The sequence below is a fragment of the Carcharhinus amblyrhynchos genome, chromosome 30, assembly GCF_965287045.1.
Source record: "Carcharhinus amblyrhynchos chromosome 30, sCarAmb.v2.hapA, whole genome shotgun sequence".
Classification (NCBI taxonomy): domain Eukaryota; kingdom Metazoa; phylum Chordata; class Chondrichthyes; order Carcharhiniformes; family Carcharhinidae; genus Carcharhinus; species Carcharhinus amblyrhynchos.
Window position 1 is genome coordinate 3,293,187 of NC_137353.1, and position 20,151 is coordinate 3,313,337.

At 39.6% G+C, this 20,151-nt stretch overlaps 1 protein-coding gene across 19 annotated transcripts in view; it reads left to right on the plus strand.

Annotated features, from left to right (window-relative positions):
* Positions 1–20,031, plus strand: part of cdk11b (cyclin dependent kinase 11B) — a 43,512-nt gene extending 23,481 nt beyond the window's left edge. For 17 of the 19 annotated variants that reach the window (XM_080215193.1, XM_080215205.1, XM_080215191.1 and 14 more), the window contains 14 exons: positions 1,949–2,071; positions 4,280–4,375; positions 5,571–5,660; positions 5,967–6,032; positions 6,129–6,310; positions 7,252–7,342; positions 9,840–9,961; positions 10,390–10,495; positions 12,442–12,563; positions 13,387–13,494; positions 14,232–14,348; positions 14,764–14,912; positions 17,281–17,470; positions 19,627–20,031. In XM_080215193.1, coding sequence (XP_080071319.1) covers positions 1,949–2,071; positions 4,280–4,375; positions 5,571–5,660; positions 5,967–6,032; positions 6,129–6,310; positions 7,252–7,342; positions 9,840–9,961; positions 10,390–10,495; positions 12,442–12,563; positions 13,387–13,494; positions 14,232–14,348; positions 14,764–14,912; positions 17,281–17,470; positions 19,627–19,719 — 1,655 coding nt within the window. In that variant the 3' untranslated portion in view covers positions 19,720–20,031. The remainder of the gene's footprint in view (positions 1–1,948; positions 2,072–4,279; positions 4,376–5,570; positions 5,661–5,966; positions 6,033–6,128; positions 6,311–7,251; positions 7,343–9,839; positions 9,962–10,389; positions 10,496–12,441; positions 12,564–13,386; positions 13,495–14,231; positions 14,349–14,763; positions 14,913–17,280; positions 17,471–19,626) is intronic. The other 2 variants (XM_080215197.1, XM_080215210.1) reach the window with 1 other exon arrangement.
* The last annotated feature ends 120 nt before the right edge of the window (positions 20,032–20,151 follow it).

Here is a 20,151-nt window from a genome sequence, read left to right on the forward strand (position 1 = left end):
TTCTCTGCTATGTACTCTATGAACAGTATGTTTTGTCTGTATAGCACGCAAGAAACAATATTTTTCACTATCCCAATACATGTGACAATAAAAAATCAAATCACAATTTTTAAGTTGTATTTTCCAGATTTGCTAACTGAAGTTAAATTCCACCAGTTGCCGTAGTGGGATTTGAATTTATGCCCCCAGAACATTAGTCTGTGGGTTACTAGTTAGGTATATTTTTCTATATTGTTGCAGCATGGGTGCTATGGAACAAGTGATTATGGAGATTTGGGGATTATGCGGCTGAGAAATCATTATGAATAACCAGGCGTTAACTGCGAAATGCAGATCGAAATGACGTTCTGCTTCACTGTAAGGTTTTCTCAAGGATTCAGTCGTGATTGATGCATTCAGTTTGAGCAGTTTAAAACTTAGAATGTAGCATGTTTGATCTAGTTTCATTTTTTGCTATTCCAATTACATCTTTATCAAGAAGTAAGAACTGTTAATCCATCATGGCAGGTAAATTATTGGAAAAAATTCTGAGGGACAGAATTAATCTCTGCTTGGCGATCATGTCTAACAAAGTTGAATTTCTTAGGTGGTGACTAGGTGAGTAGATGAGGGCATTGCAGTTGATATTGTCTGTGTGGAATTCAGTAAAGCTTTTGACAAGGTTCCTTATGGGAAAGTGATGAAAAAGGTAAGAAAAGCTTATGAGATCCAGGGCAATTTGGTAAATTGAATCCAAAATTGACATTGTGGCAGAAGGTCGAGGATAATGGTCAAAGGTCATTTTTGTGATTGGAAGCCAGTGTCCAGTGGCATACTGCAGGAATTGGTGCTGCGTCCTGTGTCTGTAGAATATACTAATGATATAGATGTGAATGTGGGGGTCTGATCAGTAAATTCAAAGCTGACATGAAAATTGATGGTATGGTAAATAACGAGGAGGAAAGCCTTAGATTACTGGATTTTATAGTCGGGCTGGTCAGACAGGCAGAACAGCGGCAAAAATATAACTCTGGAAAGTGTGAGTTGATGCATTTTGGGAGGACTAACAAGGCAGGAAAATACACAATGATCAGCAGGAAGCTAGGAAGTGCAGAGGATCAGAGAGACCTTGGCAGCATATCCAAAGATCCCTGATAAGGTGGTTAAGAAGGCATTTGGAATACTTGCCTTTATTAGCTAAGGCATAAAATATAAGAGCAGGGAGATAATGATGGAGCTGTATAAAAAAGCTAGAGTACTATGTGCAGTTTTGGTCAGCATACTATAGGAAGGATGTGATTGCAGTAGAGGGGGCAGTAGAGGTTCACCAGGATGTTGCCTGGGCTGGAGCTTTTCAGCTATGAAGAGACACTGGTTAGACTGGGGGTTTTCAGAAAAGGCTGAGGGGGCATCTGATTGAGATGTCCGAAAATATGAGAACATCGATAAGAAGAATCCTTTCTCCTCAATGACTAGGGGGCATAGATTTTAAAGGATGGGGCAGGAGATTTAGAGGGGATTTGAGGAAAAACTTTTTCACCCAGAGGTTGATGGGAATCTGGAACTTGCTGTCGAAAAGGGTGGTTGGGGTAGAATCCTCACACATGAGAAGCAATTAGATGAACACTTCAAACACCAAAACATTCAAGGCTATAGACCAAGTGCTGGAAAATGGGATTAGGATAGATAGGCGCTTGATGGACAGCTCAGGCACGATGGGCTGAAGGGCCTCTTTCTGAGCTGTAAATCTCAATGACTCTCTGATCTTCTAGCTGCAACTGCTCTAGAATAGGGAGCTAAGACCGAGATAAAACACAGGATGCTGCTGACACTTAACATCCTAGAAGATTGTGCTAGGACGTGCATAACATTTAAAGCTAATCTTTTCAGCAATACAGCCTTTTAAGTGTTTTAATGCTTCACCATTTTGTTTAATTGGATTTGACTAGTATTTTTCCTGTTCCTTCAGCCATGATGCATCACAGAGGATCGAAGGTGGGATATGGTGAAAAATTAAAATCTCATCGCAGAAGTCATAGCCCAATGTGGTGTCACACAGAGAGGATTGAACCCGGGGTTGGAAGAAAAATTGGTATGGTTATCAAATGATTAATTTAACACTGAGGGGAATCTTAAATGACACGTTTTACATAGGAACCTAGGACCATGAGTAGATCATCCCGCTTGTCTAATCTGCTTCGTCATTCGATTAGATCAGGCACGCCTAACATTTTGGTTCAAAGGGCCACATTTGGATATTTTCTTCACTCATGGGACTAATAAGCAAATTTTGGAAAGATGAGATTTGGTACGACAAATTGAATTTCAAAAGAAAAGAGAGGTTTCAAGAAAAAAACAATTGTTGAAACTCCCCTCACAGCCACTCAGATAATCACTGTTCTTTCAACCAAAGTGAATAACTTCACAATTATCCATATTATATTCCAGCAAAGTTTGAGCTTGTTCACTTATCATAGCCATGCCTTCTTGGAGCCTCCTTGCATCCTCCTCAAACTTATGTTCACTAGGCACAGTCTCACAACATCAGATTAAAGTCCAACAGGTTTATTTGGTAGCATGAGCTTTCTGACTGTTCCCCCTTCATCACGTGATGAAGGGCAACACTGCGAAAGCTCATGCTAACAAATAACCTTGTTGGACTTTAACCCTGGTGTTGTAAGACTACTTACTGTGCCTACCCCAGTCTAACGCCGGCAATTCCACATCATAGCTACCGCCAACACTATTGAGTTCCCTCATTTAGTGTCATCAGCAAATTTTGAAATGTAACAATTGATTAAGTGAAACTGCAACGTGTGCAGTTTGCACGTACTCCTCTTGTCTGTGTGGGTTTCCTTCCAAAAATGTACGGGTTGTTCAGCCATGGTAATTTGCCCTTTAATGCTCCAGGATGCCTAGGTTAGAGAGATTAGCAGTGCAGATATTTGGGGCTACGGGAATATTGCCTGGGTGGGATTGTTTTCAGTGTAGACTTGATGGGCCTGCACTATAGGGTTCTATCCCCACGTCCAAATCATTTACATAGATTGTGAACGGTTGTAGCCCCAGCACCAATCCTTATGGTACCTTACTAATAGCATCCTGAGACTGATCCATTTATTCCCACTCTGTTTTCTGTCTGTGATGCAATTCTCGATTCATACCAGTATATTGGCCCCAATCCCAGGTGCTCTAATTTTATATACTAACCGTTTGTGTGGGACCTTATCAAACGCTGAAAATCTAGATACACCAGATCCACCCATTCTCCACCACTTCTGAACCACATTGAGAATTCTGTGCAAATTTGGTATATTTGCTTAACTAAATTAACAGTGACTTGGCTGCAGAACTGATGTCTGAAAGACCTGTTACAAAACCAATGGCATGTTTTTCCATAGGTGGCTGAATCCTGCTGTAGATCTTGCTTCTACCCCATATTGTGTAGCATTGATGTAGATTTGACTATTTTAAGTAGTTTTTTTTCTGTTTCTGATGGAAGATTTTTGTGAGCAAGCATGTTGGTTAGAAATTGTGAAGCAGAACATGGGGATGTTTGAATTAAAACTAGTCTCCAGCTTTGATCAAGGTCTGGTGAAATGACTCGGCTACCCTGCCATCTCTGCAAGAAAAATCACAGCTGATGAATATTCAAAGTACATCTCAGTCTATTGTAATTAACAATGGCAGTTACACCATAAGAATCTGAAGAAGTTCACATACCTCATATAGTATTAAAGCTAACATTTTGTACATGCGTGTAGACTTTTTATGAATGTAACAATCGAACATTGAGTAACAAACTCATGAAGAGGATGGGGAAATTCAGGCTGATTCTGCCAGTTTCACTCAGTTAGCTATGCAATATCATATTCTACTCATTGCTAACAGCAGTAACTCCAGGGAATGGTGAAATAAATCTGCACTCAATTCAAGAAAAATCTTCTGGGACATCCCTCCCTGATTCATTAAAACAAGTCAAGTTCCACAATACTGCGATTGCCTGTGTCACTTGTCTTACGCAACTGATATGCGTCATGAAGCTGAAAGTAATTCATAGTGGGATGGATGAGGAGGGAGTGTTAATTAAGAAATAGTTGGTGAGCAGAAGAAAGAGGCAAAGTACTGAAGAGAAAAGGGGTGGTTGTGAAATCAATGATGCGGATGAAGAGAAGAAATAGAGGACAGGAAACAAAAAGGAATGTGTAAATGTTTGAGGGAATTTTGTCCAGCAGAGTTAATGAATGATGCATCTAATATTTCCTTTTGTAAGTATTTCTGTACCTTGTGTTCTGTGCAGTAACGGAGGAACGGCATGAAGAAAAAGACCCACTGTCTGATTTGCAGGACATAAGTGACAGTGAAAGAAAGACAACATCCGGTGAATCTTCCTCAGGTACTGGAGATATTCTGGAGTACCTAAAGCTAGGATAGGAGCATTAGGCTGTAAATACTTTAATAAATGGTTCCTACCAGGAACACTCAGCTCCAAGCTTCATTACATCCTTGGTCCAAACATGAACAAAACAGGAATTGAAGAAGTGAGGTGAAAGTGACTACTGTTGACATTAAGGCAGCATATGACCAAGTGTGACATCAAGAAGCAAATCTGAAGTCACGGGGAATCGAGGACGTATCTCTACTGGTACAAAAATACCCATCACAAAAATAGATGTTTGTTGTTGTGGGAGTTGAGTCATCCCAGTTGCAGGACCTCACTGCAAAGAGTTCCTCGGGGTAGTGTTCTAGGCCCAATCACCTTCAGCTGTCTCAACGTCAGAATTTGGGATATTTGCTGGTGATTTCTACATTGTTTGTTCAACTCAATGCTCCTTAGATAATTAAACAGTTTGTCCCCACGTGTAGCAAGACAACTTTCAAGCTTGGCCTGTTTAATGGCAAGTGATATTTATGCCATACAATTGCTCGGCAATGACCATCTTTAACAGGACAGTGTCTAACTACCTCCCCATAACGTTCAAAGGTATTATCATCACTGAATCTGCCCCCTATCTACATCCAAAGGTGTAGCAATGTTTGCATGGAGATGCTATCTATGGAGTTAATGTAAGACACAGACATGTGATGTTATCTCTTGTTTACCATTTTTCCCTAGAATGGATGTGAAGAACGCAACATCTTACATCCACTGCATCTTTCGTAATAAGGTTGTACTTGCAGTATTTCCACAGTGGAAGGCAAGAAAAATCTGTGGATACGTCCTTCTAAGCTTCTCTTGAAGCTTTTTGTGTTTTGGAACTTTTCAGTTGGGGAGTAATGCATAATATGATTAATTTCATCCCAAGAAATTGGTGCAATCGTTTATTTTAACCATTAATGTTCATTTCTTTTAGTGGCTACACAGTTAATCTCAGTGTGTGCTCCAAACCTGGTCCCCCACCATGATATCAGAATGGAATGCTAATCTTCTGTTGTGGCTTTGCTCTGTAGAAGAATGTGCAGAGTATATTTTAGCAAAATACTTTTTATTATGTAATTACCTAAAACGGTTTGTTTTAAAAGTAGCTCGTTACTGTGACACCTCCTTTATGACCATCTATGTTGTTTTTGTTCCTGAATTTCTTTAATAGGGTCTGCAACTGCCTCTGAGGAAGAGAGCAGCAGCGAGGGATCTGAAGAATCTCCCAGTGCGTCTGAGGGTGAATCTGAACAATCCCCTGGTGAGAATTTAATTATTTTTGGTGTGTAGACTGGAACCAGTTGAACAGCTGTGTCTTGGTAATGAATAGTTCTGTATGACTGTGCCATGGCTTTGTAAGAGTGTCTTTATTAATAAAATGATTTCAAATTGATGCAATGTCCCCTCCTTTCCAAATGGTGAGGTGAGCTCAGATACGAACTGAGCAGCTAATCTGTCCTTGCTTAACTGATCCTAGTAGGCTAAAAATGTGCATCTTTTGGTGAAGTAACTACCTGAAGGATTTAGATTTGAGCAGTTTCAAAGTGTTTGCCTTCCTTTGTTTTAGGAGAAATTAGTGAAGAGGAGGAACACAGTGATGAAGAAAGGCAGAATGGAAACCACATCCAGATAGGTAAACGCTGTTTCTGCCTCACATCCAGTGCCAAAATCCAATTTGTAATTCACACTTATGTAGGTTTCTTTTATTTCCTGATACTGAATTTGTTAGTTACAGAGTCAAAGTTTGATCATGATTCAGAAGAGAGCGTGGAGGAGGATGAGGAGGAGATGGAGGAGGAGGAAAGCCCAATCTCAAACACTCCCACTGAGGGGGAGTATGTTCCTGATTCCCCTCCAGTTTCACCAGTTGAGTTGAAGAAGGAGCTGCCACAGTACTTGCCTGCCCTTCAGGTATTTAACAAGCATCTTAGTTAGATCTTTGGGCACATCTTCTAAAATTATTAGTGGAATTACACACTGCAGTTACTCTGCCCTTTCTCCAACAAAAAGTAAAATAAAAATATCACAGTGCACAGCCATCTGACAGCAACAAGGAATAACCCAAATATTTCATATCTGCACAGATTGTGTAGATTCAGTGGGAAAGGCAATGTCATTACACTAAATAAAGGTTAGCCTACAGGTGGAGTTATAGAAAGGAGGCAAAAATCATGTTGACATCAGATCTAAGCATTTTTAATTTACAGTATCTCCATGGCTCAAAAAGGATGATCTGATATGGATCACTTGCAAGTGTGCTTAAAAAAACCTTGTTATATCAGCCGTATTTTTAATTCTTGCTCAGATGCTCATGTGATTATTCTTGCTGCACCTCGAGGGCGGCATGGTGGCACAATGGTTAGCGCTGCTGCGTCTCAGCACCAGGGACCCGAGTTCAATTCCTGGCTTGGGTCACTGTCTGCGGAGTTTGCACGTTCTCCCCGTGTGTGTGGGTTTCCTCCGAATGCTACAGTTTCCTCCCACAGTCCGAAAGACGCGCTGGTTAGGTGCATTGGTCGTGCTAAATTCTCTCCCTCAGTGTACCCGAAGAGGCACAGGAGTGTGGCAACTAGGGGACTTTCACAGTAAACTCATTGCAGTGTTAATGTAAGCCTACTTGTGATTAATAAATAAACTAAACAAGATGTTTCACTTCCTTCCAAATATCGTTGAATATCCTGTTTGTACACTGGGCAGTGTCAGTGACCAGGTTTACTGTGCAGTCAAACTATTACCATTCTGGTCATAAAGAAAAAGCTGCATTGATGCAACACTTGCCACATGTCTGAAATGTAATAAAGCAGCATCCACAATTACTGCTCTAATTAATTATCATTTAACTTTGTTTCAAGGGTTGCCGCAGTGTAGAAGAATTTCAGTGTCTTAATAGAATTGAAGAAGGAACATACGGTGTGGTATATAGAGCTAAAGACAAAAAGACAGGTGAGTGATCCTTTTTAACATTGTAGACAGCCACCCATTGGCCCTTACCATACTCTGCAATTCAGACAGTTCAATATTTAGTTCCATTTAAACATTGCACAACTTGAACTGTGATAAAGCTGGTAGTAGTAGATGAAGTTTCTGGAATTCTTGAAGATAGTTTTATCGGTTAATATAAACCCCATCAAAGTATTCGGACCAAAGCTGGTAATGGGGTACTCTGATATTTCATTGTAGATGGTTTTTAAATTATATTGATAGGGTGTGAACATCACAATTTATTTCATACCTCTAGTTGTTCTGAAAATCATAGATGTTCCTACTGGACAGGAAGCTCGCAGAATGGAAACCTAGCCCAAAGACCACAACTCATAGAATTCCCACAGTACAGGAGGCCATTTGGCCCATTGTGACTGCACCGTCTCAATACAAGCATCCCACCCATGCCCTATCCCTATTAATCCCCTGACTCTAAGGGACAATTGAGCATGGCCCATCAACCGAACCCACACATCTTTGGAGTGTGGGAGGAAACCGGAGTACCTGGAGGAATCCCATGCAGGCATGGAAAGAACATGCAAACTCCACACAGCCACTTGAATTGAATTGAACCCGGGTTCCTGGCACTGTGAGGCAGCAGTGCCAAAAATTGTGTCACTGTGCCGCCCCGGTGTTGAACGTGAGCATTCTTATTCTTTGTAGCAGTTTGAAGCCAGGTCATTTCAAGAGGGCCCTTAAGATTTAAGTACCTTGGTCAGGATTGGAGCCACGTGAGGCTAGAATGGACAAGGATGATAGCGCTCCTACGGTAATGATTTTTTTTTCATTCAGGACAACTAGAGATGTGTGAGCATCACTGGCAAGGTCAGCGTTTATTACCTGTTCCTAATTTTTAAAAATTCTTCATGGGTTGTGGCCGTCACTGGCTGGGCCAGCATTTAATGTTCATCTCAAATTGCCCTGCATTTCTGAGAGCATTTAAGAGTCAACCACGTTGCTGTGGCCCTGGAGTCATATGACAATCGACAATGGTTTTATAATTTTCATTAGACTTTTAATTGCCCTTGAGTAGGTGATGGTGAGGCACCTACACCGACTTGTTATCTTGCTCGGCCATTTTAGAAAACCATCACCACATTGTGTGTTGATCCGCATCATTCATAGGCCTGATGGTGCCAGTAAGGATGGTGCAGGACATTACTGACTCAATCTGGTAGTTTCATGATCACTATTAATGAGACTAGCATTTTATTCAAGATTTTTATTCATTAATTGAATTTAAATTCCGCCAGATTCATGGTGGAATTTGAACTTGTGTTTCCAGATTGAGTCCAGGCCTCTCGTGCAGTGACATTGTCATGATGCTACCTAATCACCCTGACAATTATTAAGTTGGTTGGAATTTTACAACAATCTGACAGCCCAACAATCACCTTTACTGATTCCAGATTTTTATTATTGGATTTTAAAAACCAAATTAAAGTTCTCTAACTTCTTTTAAAGTTTATTTATTAGCGTCACAAGTAGGCTTACGTTAACACTGCAATAAAGTTACTGTGAAAATCCCCTAATTTGGGTTAATATAACCATTATGGTGTCAACCCCATGGACATGGGCTAAGGTGTTGAAATTTTTAGGCAGGACTTAACTATGGCTTCAATAAAGCAGAAGTAGTAGAGTTGAACTGTCAGACAAGAATGTGCACAAGTGAGACTTGTTTCCTCTGTTAATTCAGCCTTTTCCCTCTATTTTGGAACACTTTGCATTAGGTTTTGTGCATTTTGTTCACTTTTTGCATTTACTTTGCAAAGTAGCTGATGATGATGGCAATATCGTGGATGTCACTGTAGAGTAAATAAAGCAAAGCACAAGTATTGCTGGGAGCTCGGGGGAGATTTAGTCTGATGCCATTGAGAACTGGATGTCACTACAACAATTAGTGAAGAATGACTTTTCAGCGCTTTGATCAGGCCTGACTGTAAACAGGTTGAGCTCTGAGCAAGCGCTTCTTTTGTATATACGGATTCTAGGAACAGACCCTGCTTTATCTGAAAAGCTAAGAACACCAAATTTTAATTTCTCTGTACAGGACAATAATCAAACATTCGCACAACTCTCCATCCATTCTGAATACAAAGAACAACACAGCACGGGAAACAGGTCCTTCGGCCCAACGCACCCGTGCGAATGTTTCACTAAATGATGACCAGAATTATTGCCTTGACTGTCGCTCTCAAAAAATAACCACACAGTTCCAAAAAATTATAGAGTTAACTTTCCTCGGGTTTTTTTGGTATAAGGAGGATAAGAGCTCAGTTATTTCCCAGCTTCTGCCTGATCCAGACAATTGAATCTTATGGCTGCTTGTAGAATTCTTGCTATGCCTTTGTAAATGGCCTAAACATACAAATGATGCCTTTATACCAAGGAATCATGAACATGTTACTAGATGGAATGTTAGTATTAATTTGTTTCGTGGGAATTTTGTTTGTTTCAGATGAAATAGTGGCTTTGAAACGATTAAAAATGGAAAAGGAGAAGGAAGGATTTCCAATTACATCCCTACGGGAAATCAACACCATATTGAAAGCACAGCACCCAAACATTGTCACTGTTAGAGTAAGTAAAGAACATTCAGACGTTTTTGGACAGAGAAATTCTAGGATACCTGAAGTCACCCTGATAATTAGCCAGTGTCGTGTTAAGTATAGTTTAGACTGAAATAGTTCAGCAAAATGTACACATTTTTTCCTTTCCATTTGATGGTTTGAGTGTGAAGTGTTATATTTTACACACTGGTTAAATTTGTGCTGTCCACTGGAATGCAGTTGTATGTGAGGGGGCTGAAGAGGGGGAATACAATTAAACTCTGTTAGTTAAAAGAATCGTAGGTTATGTATAAAATTGTGTCTGTAGAATCTAGACAATGCTGCAGTTACTGCATTCTCCAGGAGTGTAGAGTGTGCTATATGAGTGCACTGTACTATTGAGAGGTAATATTGTATGTGAAAATGGATATTTATTGAACCTCCTTTTACTTTTTTCAGGAAATTGTAGTGGGAAGCAACATGGATAAAATATATATAGTAATGAATTACGTTGAACATGACCTCAAAAGTTTAATGGAAACTATGAAACAACCATTCTTACCAGGTGCAGTGATCTTGTTGCATATTGTGATCAGAAATATTAAAGAAACATTAAAGATATAAATGTTAATGCATATGGAAATAATGTAGTTTTTATGCTTAATATTTCTGCATTACAACAAAGTAATCTACTTTAAGGATTCAAAAACTTCCTTCAGAATTACTTCTGTCTTAAATTCTAATGGCAAACATATACCTTGGCTTCACTGAAAGCTGCCAGTATCTAGGTTAGCATTCTCAGATTGACTGACTTCTCAGTTTTTCACTTTGACTTTCTGTTTAATGTGGTTGTGATTTATAATGAAGGTATACTAGACTTTGTGCACTGTGCATACTTGTGCATAAGATTGAAAGAGTTCGTGCTCCTATTGGGTTTTCAAAGTAGGAATGGCTGGGAGTCATGCTGTGTTCAGCTCCTTGTGCGAGTTGAGTATGGTACTTGCAACATAATTAAGATGTTGTCCACAGACATTGTAGTTGACAAGGACAATACTGCTTCCAGAGCTAAACACAAGGGTCAACCCAAGTCACAGCAGGTAAAAATATCAAATTTCCACTTGCCGGTTTCCGCTTCTCTCAATAAATTTCTCACTTGATGCGAAGTCACTTCATTATTGCTGTGACTTGTAATGTTGGCTGCTCATTTCAGAACATTGCTTAGAGTCGCTCCATGAAGTTGGAATCAAGTTATTATAACTTTTAAATTTTTGCAAGCTAGTGACATCTAAGTGAGGATGGCAAAGTTTGATAATATTTCTATATGTCTGTATTTTAGAGAGTTTTGTGTGAGAAACTTGAAGATTAAGGCCCACATCTTGACCATTTTAAGTAACCTCTACCCCCCTCCCCCACCATTTTTGCTGAGTGTCTTGTTTATGAGATGTTTTATTACTAAATATTTGTGATGATCATTCTTATCGGAAATGGACTTTGGATGGCTTTGATTATTTGTATAATTATGTTAAATAAATCCGGCTCCATATTTGGTATTGTGATGAGGACCAAGCTGTCAATAGCTCCAGCACAGCACACACCTCTCTGCTGCATTCATTTTGAATCTGTAGATTGTAAAGTAATTACTGAACCTTGGTGGTTGAATGCGTTTTAAGAATGTGGGCTTTTATCAACCTGTCAGATTGTTGGCATTAAATATTACATCTGCTGATGTGCTTTTGAAATGTACATGCAGTATGGAACTTGGCCACTGTGCGGAACCAAACTTCAGACTTCCTATCAGCCTCACATAACTATTTCTGTTCTGTTGCTTACCAGCATGCTGTGTGTAAATAAGTAATCTTGAGATGTGGGGAACACTGGCAGAATATTTCCATTCCTCATGTTGCTCTGAGAGCCCTGAATCAACCCTGAAACATGGGACTGGAGTTCAGTGTCAGACTGGATGGGGATGGCAGGTTCTATTCCATGATGATTGTTAGTGGGGATTATTACTGCCAGCAACTTTCATTGCCATTTTCGATGCTAACCTACATATTACTAGATTTATTACAGTCATTTTCGTAACTTGTCTAAAGAATGTTCTGGCTGATCCATTTCAGGACAGAGCACAGCAACAGTAGTGGGATGAAGGGAGGCTGTGGAGAAATAAAGTTGGGTGAAGTTAATTCCAGCTGTGCGTAATGTTGCCAAAGAAGCCATGTGTAAGTGAAGAATATGAAGGCTAAGGCTTGAAGCTTGGAACACAACAAGTGTGACTGTGTGAGGGGAACTATTACAGATGTTTGGCTATAATGGAGATGTAGGAATGTGATTGTGATAATGCATTACCACAGACAGGAGTTAGCCATTGGCCGTAGCAGCGGTTGTGGAAATGTTGAGGGGAGCAAACACACTGTTTCTGCAATTGTCACACTATTGTTAATTTGGGCCAGGGTGTAGGTGATGGAACCACCTACTTGTGAAAACTCACCAATTTTAAAAATCCATTTCCAGGGGAAGTTAAAACGCTTATGATACAGCTTCTAAAAGGTGTTCGACATCTTCACGATAACTGGATTTTACATCGAGACTTAAAGACATCCAATCTCCTACTCAGCCATTCAGGAATCTTAAAGGTCAGTCCTGCTGCAGTAGGACAGTAGGTTTTACTGGTGTGTTTCCTCTTTGATAGCTGATGCTTTAATCCCTCTTCCTGTAGATCATGTGCGTTGGTGGTCACCACATTCAGAGTGTATACAGTTTTCATAGACATGCACTTCCTAGTTTTGCAGTTTCGTTTCTCAGTCCTAAATTAGACAATATATAATCCACAGTGCTCTCTCCATGTTTCATTAGTTCTTATTATTAAACTCTTTTCTCCTATTTAGTGAGATGCTTTCTAATCTCCCTCACTGTACAAGTCTCAGCAAGATTCCTTACTGTATTTAGTCTTTTATTCTGGTATAGATGCATGAGAATGACTGAAAAGGAAATATGATTAACTCCTTTTCCTCCCAGTTGTTCTTTTCAAAGAACCCTTCCTCTGTTGCCTCCCTCATAACATTAAGACAAGAATGGGATCTGATGCAAAATTGCACTGACTCCTCTTTGGCACTAGCATTCAAAGCTCCCAGGCTTTACTATCGATGTCTTCACATTAATAACTGATGCTCTTTCCAACCAGGTGCAAGTTGGCATATCTAATGTGTATTCATTGTTCAGTTGTAGATTGCATCAGTGGTAAATAATACTCAAAGCAAGTAAAGTGTCTGTTTTCTTTTTAAGATCAGCAAATCCAGTGTTGCTGATTCCACATCAGATAGTCTGTGTAAATGCAGTGTTCCCTTTGAAGTACTTAATATTTGTAGAATATTAAAAGATGTTCCTGAGTTGTTCTGGTGATGCTTGCCAACTTGCCCGTGTAATAATTTAAAACACGTTTTACTGAACGTTCTCTAGATTGGCGACTTTGGACTTGCTCGAGAATATGGCTCCCCATTGAAGCCTTACACACCAGTGGTAGTAACTCTCTGGTATCGAACCCCTGAGCTGCTACTTGGAGCAAAGGTTAGTGAGCGTAGCCTGGGAGAGGGCTGGATAAATGTTTCTGAAATTTGCAGTAGTATCTGTGCTTTTGATTTGACTCTGCAAACCAACATAAAGATATGAATTGTCTCTGTGCAACTAATCTACTTGTGTTATGTAGCTGCTATGTTGTTGGACTGTACCTTGCCAGTGTTCTGGTGGCTTTATCAATCCATTATTTAGATTTCTATTAGCGCTATCATAAAACGGCATAGGTTTAAAATGGTGTTTTGGCACAAGTTTGCTAAGAAGTTGTGCTCACTCCCCATTCTGAACTTGTCTGATTTAACTGCATATTATAATATGTAACTGGTTCATTTCAGTGGAAGTAAAATGTCTGTTCCATTAACTTAAGGTGAAAGTGGAGCATGTTTTGAAATAGATATGCAGAATCCGTGAGTTACAATCAACAGTCTTTGGGTAAAATTGGATTTGACTGGACATTTATTTGAAACAGCTAATATCTCTGTGTTGAGATGGACTCACTATTGGATGACTGGTTTTTAATTTTGGGTAATTCAGAAGGAAAGATATTAAGCCTAATCATGCTAACACTCCTACATGACGGATTCTGAATTTACTTATTTAAATATGTTTCTCTTTAATTAATTATCTGTCTATTCAGAGATTTTTAATCTTTGGTGTGGGAAACTTTATTTTTGAAAATAAATGTATGAAAATGCTGCTGCTGGTATCTTACTGTTGTGTTTTCTTTGTAGGAATACTCGACTGCTATTGATCTGTGGTCAGTGGGCTGCATCTTTGCTGAGTTTCTAACTCAGAAACCTCTGTTTCCAGGGAAATCTGAAATCGATCAGATTAATAAAATTTTTAAGGTGTGTGACTTATTAAAACGTACACAACATGATTTTGCTCAAACACGAGACCAGTGCCTGTACTGTTCACTTTCTGCTCTCTACTAATCGTTGTATGTTCCTGCAATGCAGCTTTTTTCAAACCTGCCTGTTTGTAGCAAAGGCATTAGGTCCATTGATTCCTTTGCTACATTGAGTGCTGACCTTTCTGTTTCCCCCTTCTGTCTTGTGGATCATCAAAACCTCAAAACTTGATAAAATGATGCTCTAGATTCCAGTCGGTTGATGGACTGACAGGTAAGTATTTCCTTTACTTTTTTTTATAGCTGCACTGATGCATCTACATATACAGGATCGTGAAAAGTGCAAACTTCAAGTTAAAATGTAACTCGCTCTTGTTACATCAAATTGAGTTGTAATTATTTTCTCCTTACAGGAGTTGGGCACACCAAGTGAGAAGATCTGGCCAGGTTATAATGAACTTCCTGCAGTGAAGAAAATGACCTTTACAGAATATCCATTCAACAACCTCCGTAAGAGGTTTGGGGCCCTTTTATCTGATCAAGGATTTGACCTCATGAACAAGTAAGTGAAGGGGTTCAGTAGGCTTTCTGTTGCTTTAATCAACCCCAATTTCAGTTTTGGGGAACAGAGATCTGTTGGCTGGGGAAGATTGTGTGATCGTTGGAAACTGAACCTGGACAGAGTTTCTTCCTGGTCTTTCAACCCGTGTTCAAATCAATCCAGAAAGATTAGGTGAATGTGTCTTTTGACATCCTGGTATCAAGAGCCCCAGATAAAATTGCATTGGTTTTCTCAGCCCAATTAATAACGGATGCATCTGATAATCCATTTGACATAGAATGGCATTCTTAGTGTGTTAAATAGTTTGTGCAAGAGCTGGAAAAGTTCACACTGGTGATGTGCCCTGGGTTTAACCACTAACCTTTCCCATGAATTTGAAGAATAGAGTTTGAACGCTGTCAATTCTCGCTGAGTGCCACATGGCTCTGCCATTGTCCCGCGATTTTTTTTTGAAAAGAACTGTTCACCTAATCATGACTTCATAATTCACGTTTTATTTGAACAAATTACTGCCCTTCAGTTAAGTGTACGAACTGTTTGATCTAGATGGCGAAAATGTTTCACTCTGCAGCATTTGGTGTTTATGGGAGCTTTCTCCAAATCACAACAAGGGCAAATATTGCAAGTTTTTTTAAAATTGAAAGTAAATTAAACTCCACCGGTGTGGAAAAGTGCAAATCAAGTGAGGTAAATTGAGAAGTAACAATTTGGCGATAACTGTCGAAATCTCGACTTCTGAGTTTGACTTTAACACAAACACACATTAACACAAGATGCTCAACTGACAAATTGTCTTTATTTTACTTGCTAGCAAGGGGTCTGGTTCTCAGCACAATGGGTCAAGACACCACTCCACTGGACAAAGAAAATCATCCTGGTTTATACAATTCTGCAGCTCACAGTCAGTTAGACATAATCCAATCAAAAGTGTTACAAATGACATACTTTATGTACTGATCCAATAGAAATAAAACACTGAACCACCCTGATCTACGAAATCATGATATCTCGTGGGCACCCCAATATACCATCCCTAAGCCTGTCCTCTAGTCTCTTAGTCAGACATCATGTCTCTATTTTGATAGCAGTCTTACAAAGCATCTTCACAAAAACAGTCACACGTGGGCATCCTTTAATTGATAAAGGGGGCCTACAAAAGCCATTAGTATTTTGTGGCCTTGTCAGTGAAGTTAACTGAATCTCTAAGGGATGTGGCCAACTCAACTTGCCTTCAGGATATTCCCCGATTATAGCCCTGACAAGTTTTGGTTATTGCCATCATAATGAAACGTGTATATATTGCTTATCAATCCAATGACTGAGCTTTTTATCAATACCTACAGTTTCAGAGAGTATCATTATGTTACCATTAATTCTTGTGAGTTCCCACTAAATCCCCTACCATAACTCTTTTCTTAGCTAAGACATTAATATCTTTCTGACTCTGTTGTGATTAGAAGCTGTGAAGGCAGCTTCAGTTGTTTCTGATAAGGTGTCTGGTGAGGCAATTAATTCTCCATGGCCTTGAGATTCCAACAGTTGGGTGCTTTAAAGGAATGTATCTAACAAATGTTTGGTATCAAAGGGACACTCTGTAACTGCATCAAAATTTCTTTGTTCAATTTCTAAAATGTATAGAAGATATATTTATACATATGAAGTAATTAAAGGTATTACATGTTCCTTTAAAACTATGAAATATTTGAAACACCTCACTACAATTACTAGCAAACTTGCTCCCCATTGATTTAAAGTGAATCCTACATCTAAGTTATAGAGTCAAAGAGGCCCAACTTGTCCATTCCGCCCTTTTTTTTTTAACACCCCGAAGCTAATCCCAATTGCCCATTTGGCCCGTGTCCCTCTGTACCCAACTTAGCCACGTAACTGTCTAAATGCTTTTTAAAAGACAAAATTGTACCCATCTCTACTACTGCCTCTGGCAGCTTGTTCCAGACACTCACCACCCTCTGGACACTTTTGTATCTCTCCCCTTAAATAAACAAAAACCCTAGCAGGATTTGCCAATCTTTAGTAGCCCTTTTTTCTATCCTTTTACATAATTTTGGACTTAATAGGCTGCATATTGCGTGAGAATCTACCAGTTAAATCCTTTCCATTGGTGCTGGATAGGTCAGAGTTTGAATAAGTTTTGAAATTCATGTAAACACAGTTTGCGAATGTTGCTCCATTGGAACTTCCCCTTTTCATTGAAAATTAATTTTTATTTCATGTCAAACAATTTGCTGATGCCAAACAGTATTTTGTTTCAGCTGTGGAACATATTTATGCAACCACTTAAGTTTTTTTTATAACAGCTGGATTTACAAAGACTCTCTAAGGTGTCAGAACTCTCTTTTTGAAACAGATTTTTGACTTACTGTCCTGCCAAAAGAATTACAGCTGAAGAAGCATTGAAACATGAATATTTCAGGGAGACTCCACTTCCTATCGAGTCAGCAATGTTCCCAACCTGGCCTGCAAAGAGTGAGCAACAGAGAGTTAAACGTGGAACGAGTCCTCGACCTCCTGAAGGTGGACTTGGTTATAGTCAATTGGTAAGTTTCTATTTTTATGCATAACTGGACTTTAACATTGGAAATCACTACACAACAGAGAAGCTGATTGTGGACATTGTAGGAAAGGAAACTGGAAGCTTCATCTAAAAAAAAAATCTGCATTTTGAAGGTGCAAATTAGTAAGCTGGAAGAGTTTTAAGAACATAAGAAATAGGAGCAGGAGTAGACCATCTAGCCCTTCAAGCCTGCCCTGCCATTCAATAAGATCATGGCTGATCTGTCGTGGCTCAGTTCCACATTCCCGCCCTCTCCCCATAACCCTTAATCCCCTTGCTTATCAAAAACCCATCAACCCGCGTCTTAAAAATATTTAGCGAGGCAGCCTCCACCGCTTCAACAGGCAGAGAATTCCAGAGATTCACCACCCTTTGAGTGAAGAAGTTCCTCCTCAACTCCGTTCTAAACCGCCCCCCCCCTTTATCTTGAGGCTATGCCCCCTAGTCCTACTGTCCTTTCTGAGCGGGAAGAGTCTCTCCACCTCTATCCTATCCATCCCATTCATCATCTTATACGTCTCAATGAGATCTCCCCTCATTCTTCTAAACTCTAACGAGTACAAGCTTATTCAGCCTCTCCTCATAGCTCAACCCCCTCAACTCCGGGAGAGTGGTCCAAAGAGTAGGGCCACTGGTGGTGAGAAGGGATTGGAACCTTGAATTGGTCTTGTTCCCATGAAAACTAAAGTGAATCAGTAAAGTTTTGTTTTTTTGCAAATAAAGGAAGAAGGTGGGACAAAGGATTCAGGGTGGTTGGGGGCAGGTGGGATTGTAAATTAGGATGAGGATTTTAACTGAGATGCATCAGACTGAGATACCAGGAGCCATTGATGAAGAAATGGAAAAACCGGGCGGATTAGTGGAGTGAGTGCACGTGTTTGTGAGAAGTCTGCAAGCAGAGTGTTTGAGAAACTAAGTCTGGCGGTAAAAAAATCTAATGTTTTAAAATGATGATCCAATATGCCTGTCCCTTTGTGGTCGATCTCAAAGCCACTTCTCTCAATCCTAAATCTCTCAAACATATTCACACTTCAATAATCCTGTAAACACGGGCTTACTAAGTAAGCTGTAAGAAAGGTATTCTTGAAAGCATGTGTTTTGTATGATATTACCTCAAAACACTTCCATACTGTTAATGTTGCAGAGCTTGATGTTTTCTTCACCATTCAAGTGAACACAGTCTCAAATTGTGCTTTACTAAAAGCCTTTTTCTTTGTGTGAAATAACTCCCAAGTGCCACTGCTAATTATTAATTTCTAATATTGTTTATACCACAATTGTTGAATATAATAATTGATTGGACACAAATAGAAAAGTTTTCCCCTTGTACCAGTAACCATTCACATTACTGGGTTGGATGATTGAGGAAGTGGGGGAGTTCTGATATCACACATAAAGTGTAATGCTAATTCATTATTGTCTGTAGCCTGATTTAAAAAAATTGATGTCAAAGGGCTGGTTTTAGCTACTTTCATTATTGATAAACTGGATTTGAAACCTACTGAGCTGAACCTCTGCTGTAGCTGCAAAGTAAGAACATAAGAACATAAAAAATAGGAGCAGGAGTAGGCCATCTAGCCCTTCGAGCCTGCCCCGCCATTCAATAAGATCATGGCTGATCTGTCGCGGCTCAGTTCCACCTTCCCGCCCTCTCCCCATAACCCTTAATCCCCTCTCTTATCAAAAACCCATCAACCCGTGTCTTAAAAATATTTAGCGAGGCAGCCTCCACCACTTCAACGGGCAGAGAATTCCAGAGATTCACCACCCTTTGAGTGAAGAAGTTCCTCCTCAACTCCGTTCTAAACTTAAAAGTATTCAGTAAAGTCTGCTATGGATGGGAGTTCCTGTTCAGCTGTCTGATTAAAGTAAAAGCAAATGACTGCAGATGCTGGAAAGTCTCAGCAGCTCTGACAGCCTCTTTGGAGAGAGAATAGAGCCAACATTTTGAGTCTAGATGACTGTTCATCAGAGCACAGGGTCACCCAGACTCGACGTTAACTCTTCTCTCTCCACAGACGCCATCTGACCTGATGATATCTGGTTATCCTGAGACACAAAGGCACAGGGAAAGGGAAATGGGTGCTTTGTAAACAGCTCTCATTTGTTGGTTTATTTCTGATTGCTTTCCTTTTACAGGGTGATGATGACTTGAAAGACACTGGCTTCCATCTAACAACCACAAACCAGGGAGCCTCGGCTGCCGGTCCCGGTTTCAGCCTAAAGTTCTAATGCACTGACTTTTTATTTGAAGATTACGATGAAAGACAATTCGGAAGCGAAAGGATGCCTTTTATATTTAGTTTCTTACAACCCTGCTTTATAGGGGAATTCCTGCTGTATTTCTCATGCAGCCTCACAGCTCAGCAAGCTTCTTCCTTCAATTTTTTTTAAGCTTTTAAATATTCATATGTAAAATAATTTAATCAAGTCATTTGCAAAGTGGAGAATAATTGTTCACCTCAACTGGTTAAAGTGGAATATTTTGTGTAAATGTAGAGTTTTGGTAAATTTAAAAATAAAGTCCAATAAAAGTAAGTTTTACTTTGTTAAAGAATCCATTCTCCCCTGCAGGGATGATATGTGAATGTTACACAGTGATTTTCTTTTAGGTAGCTTTCAGCATTGAGCTAAATGCCTCTTGTGAAGTGTCTGAATTAGAGA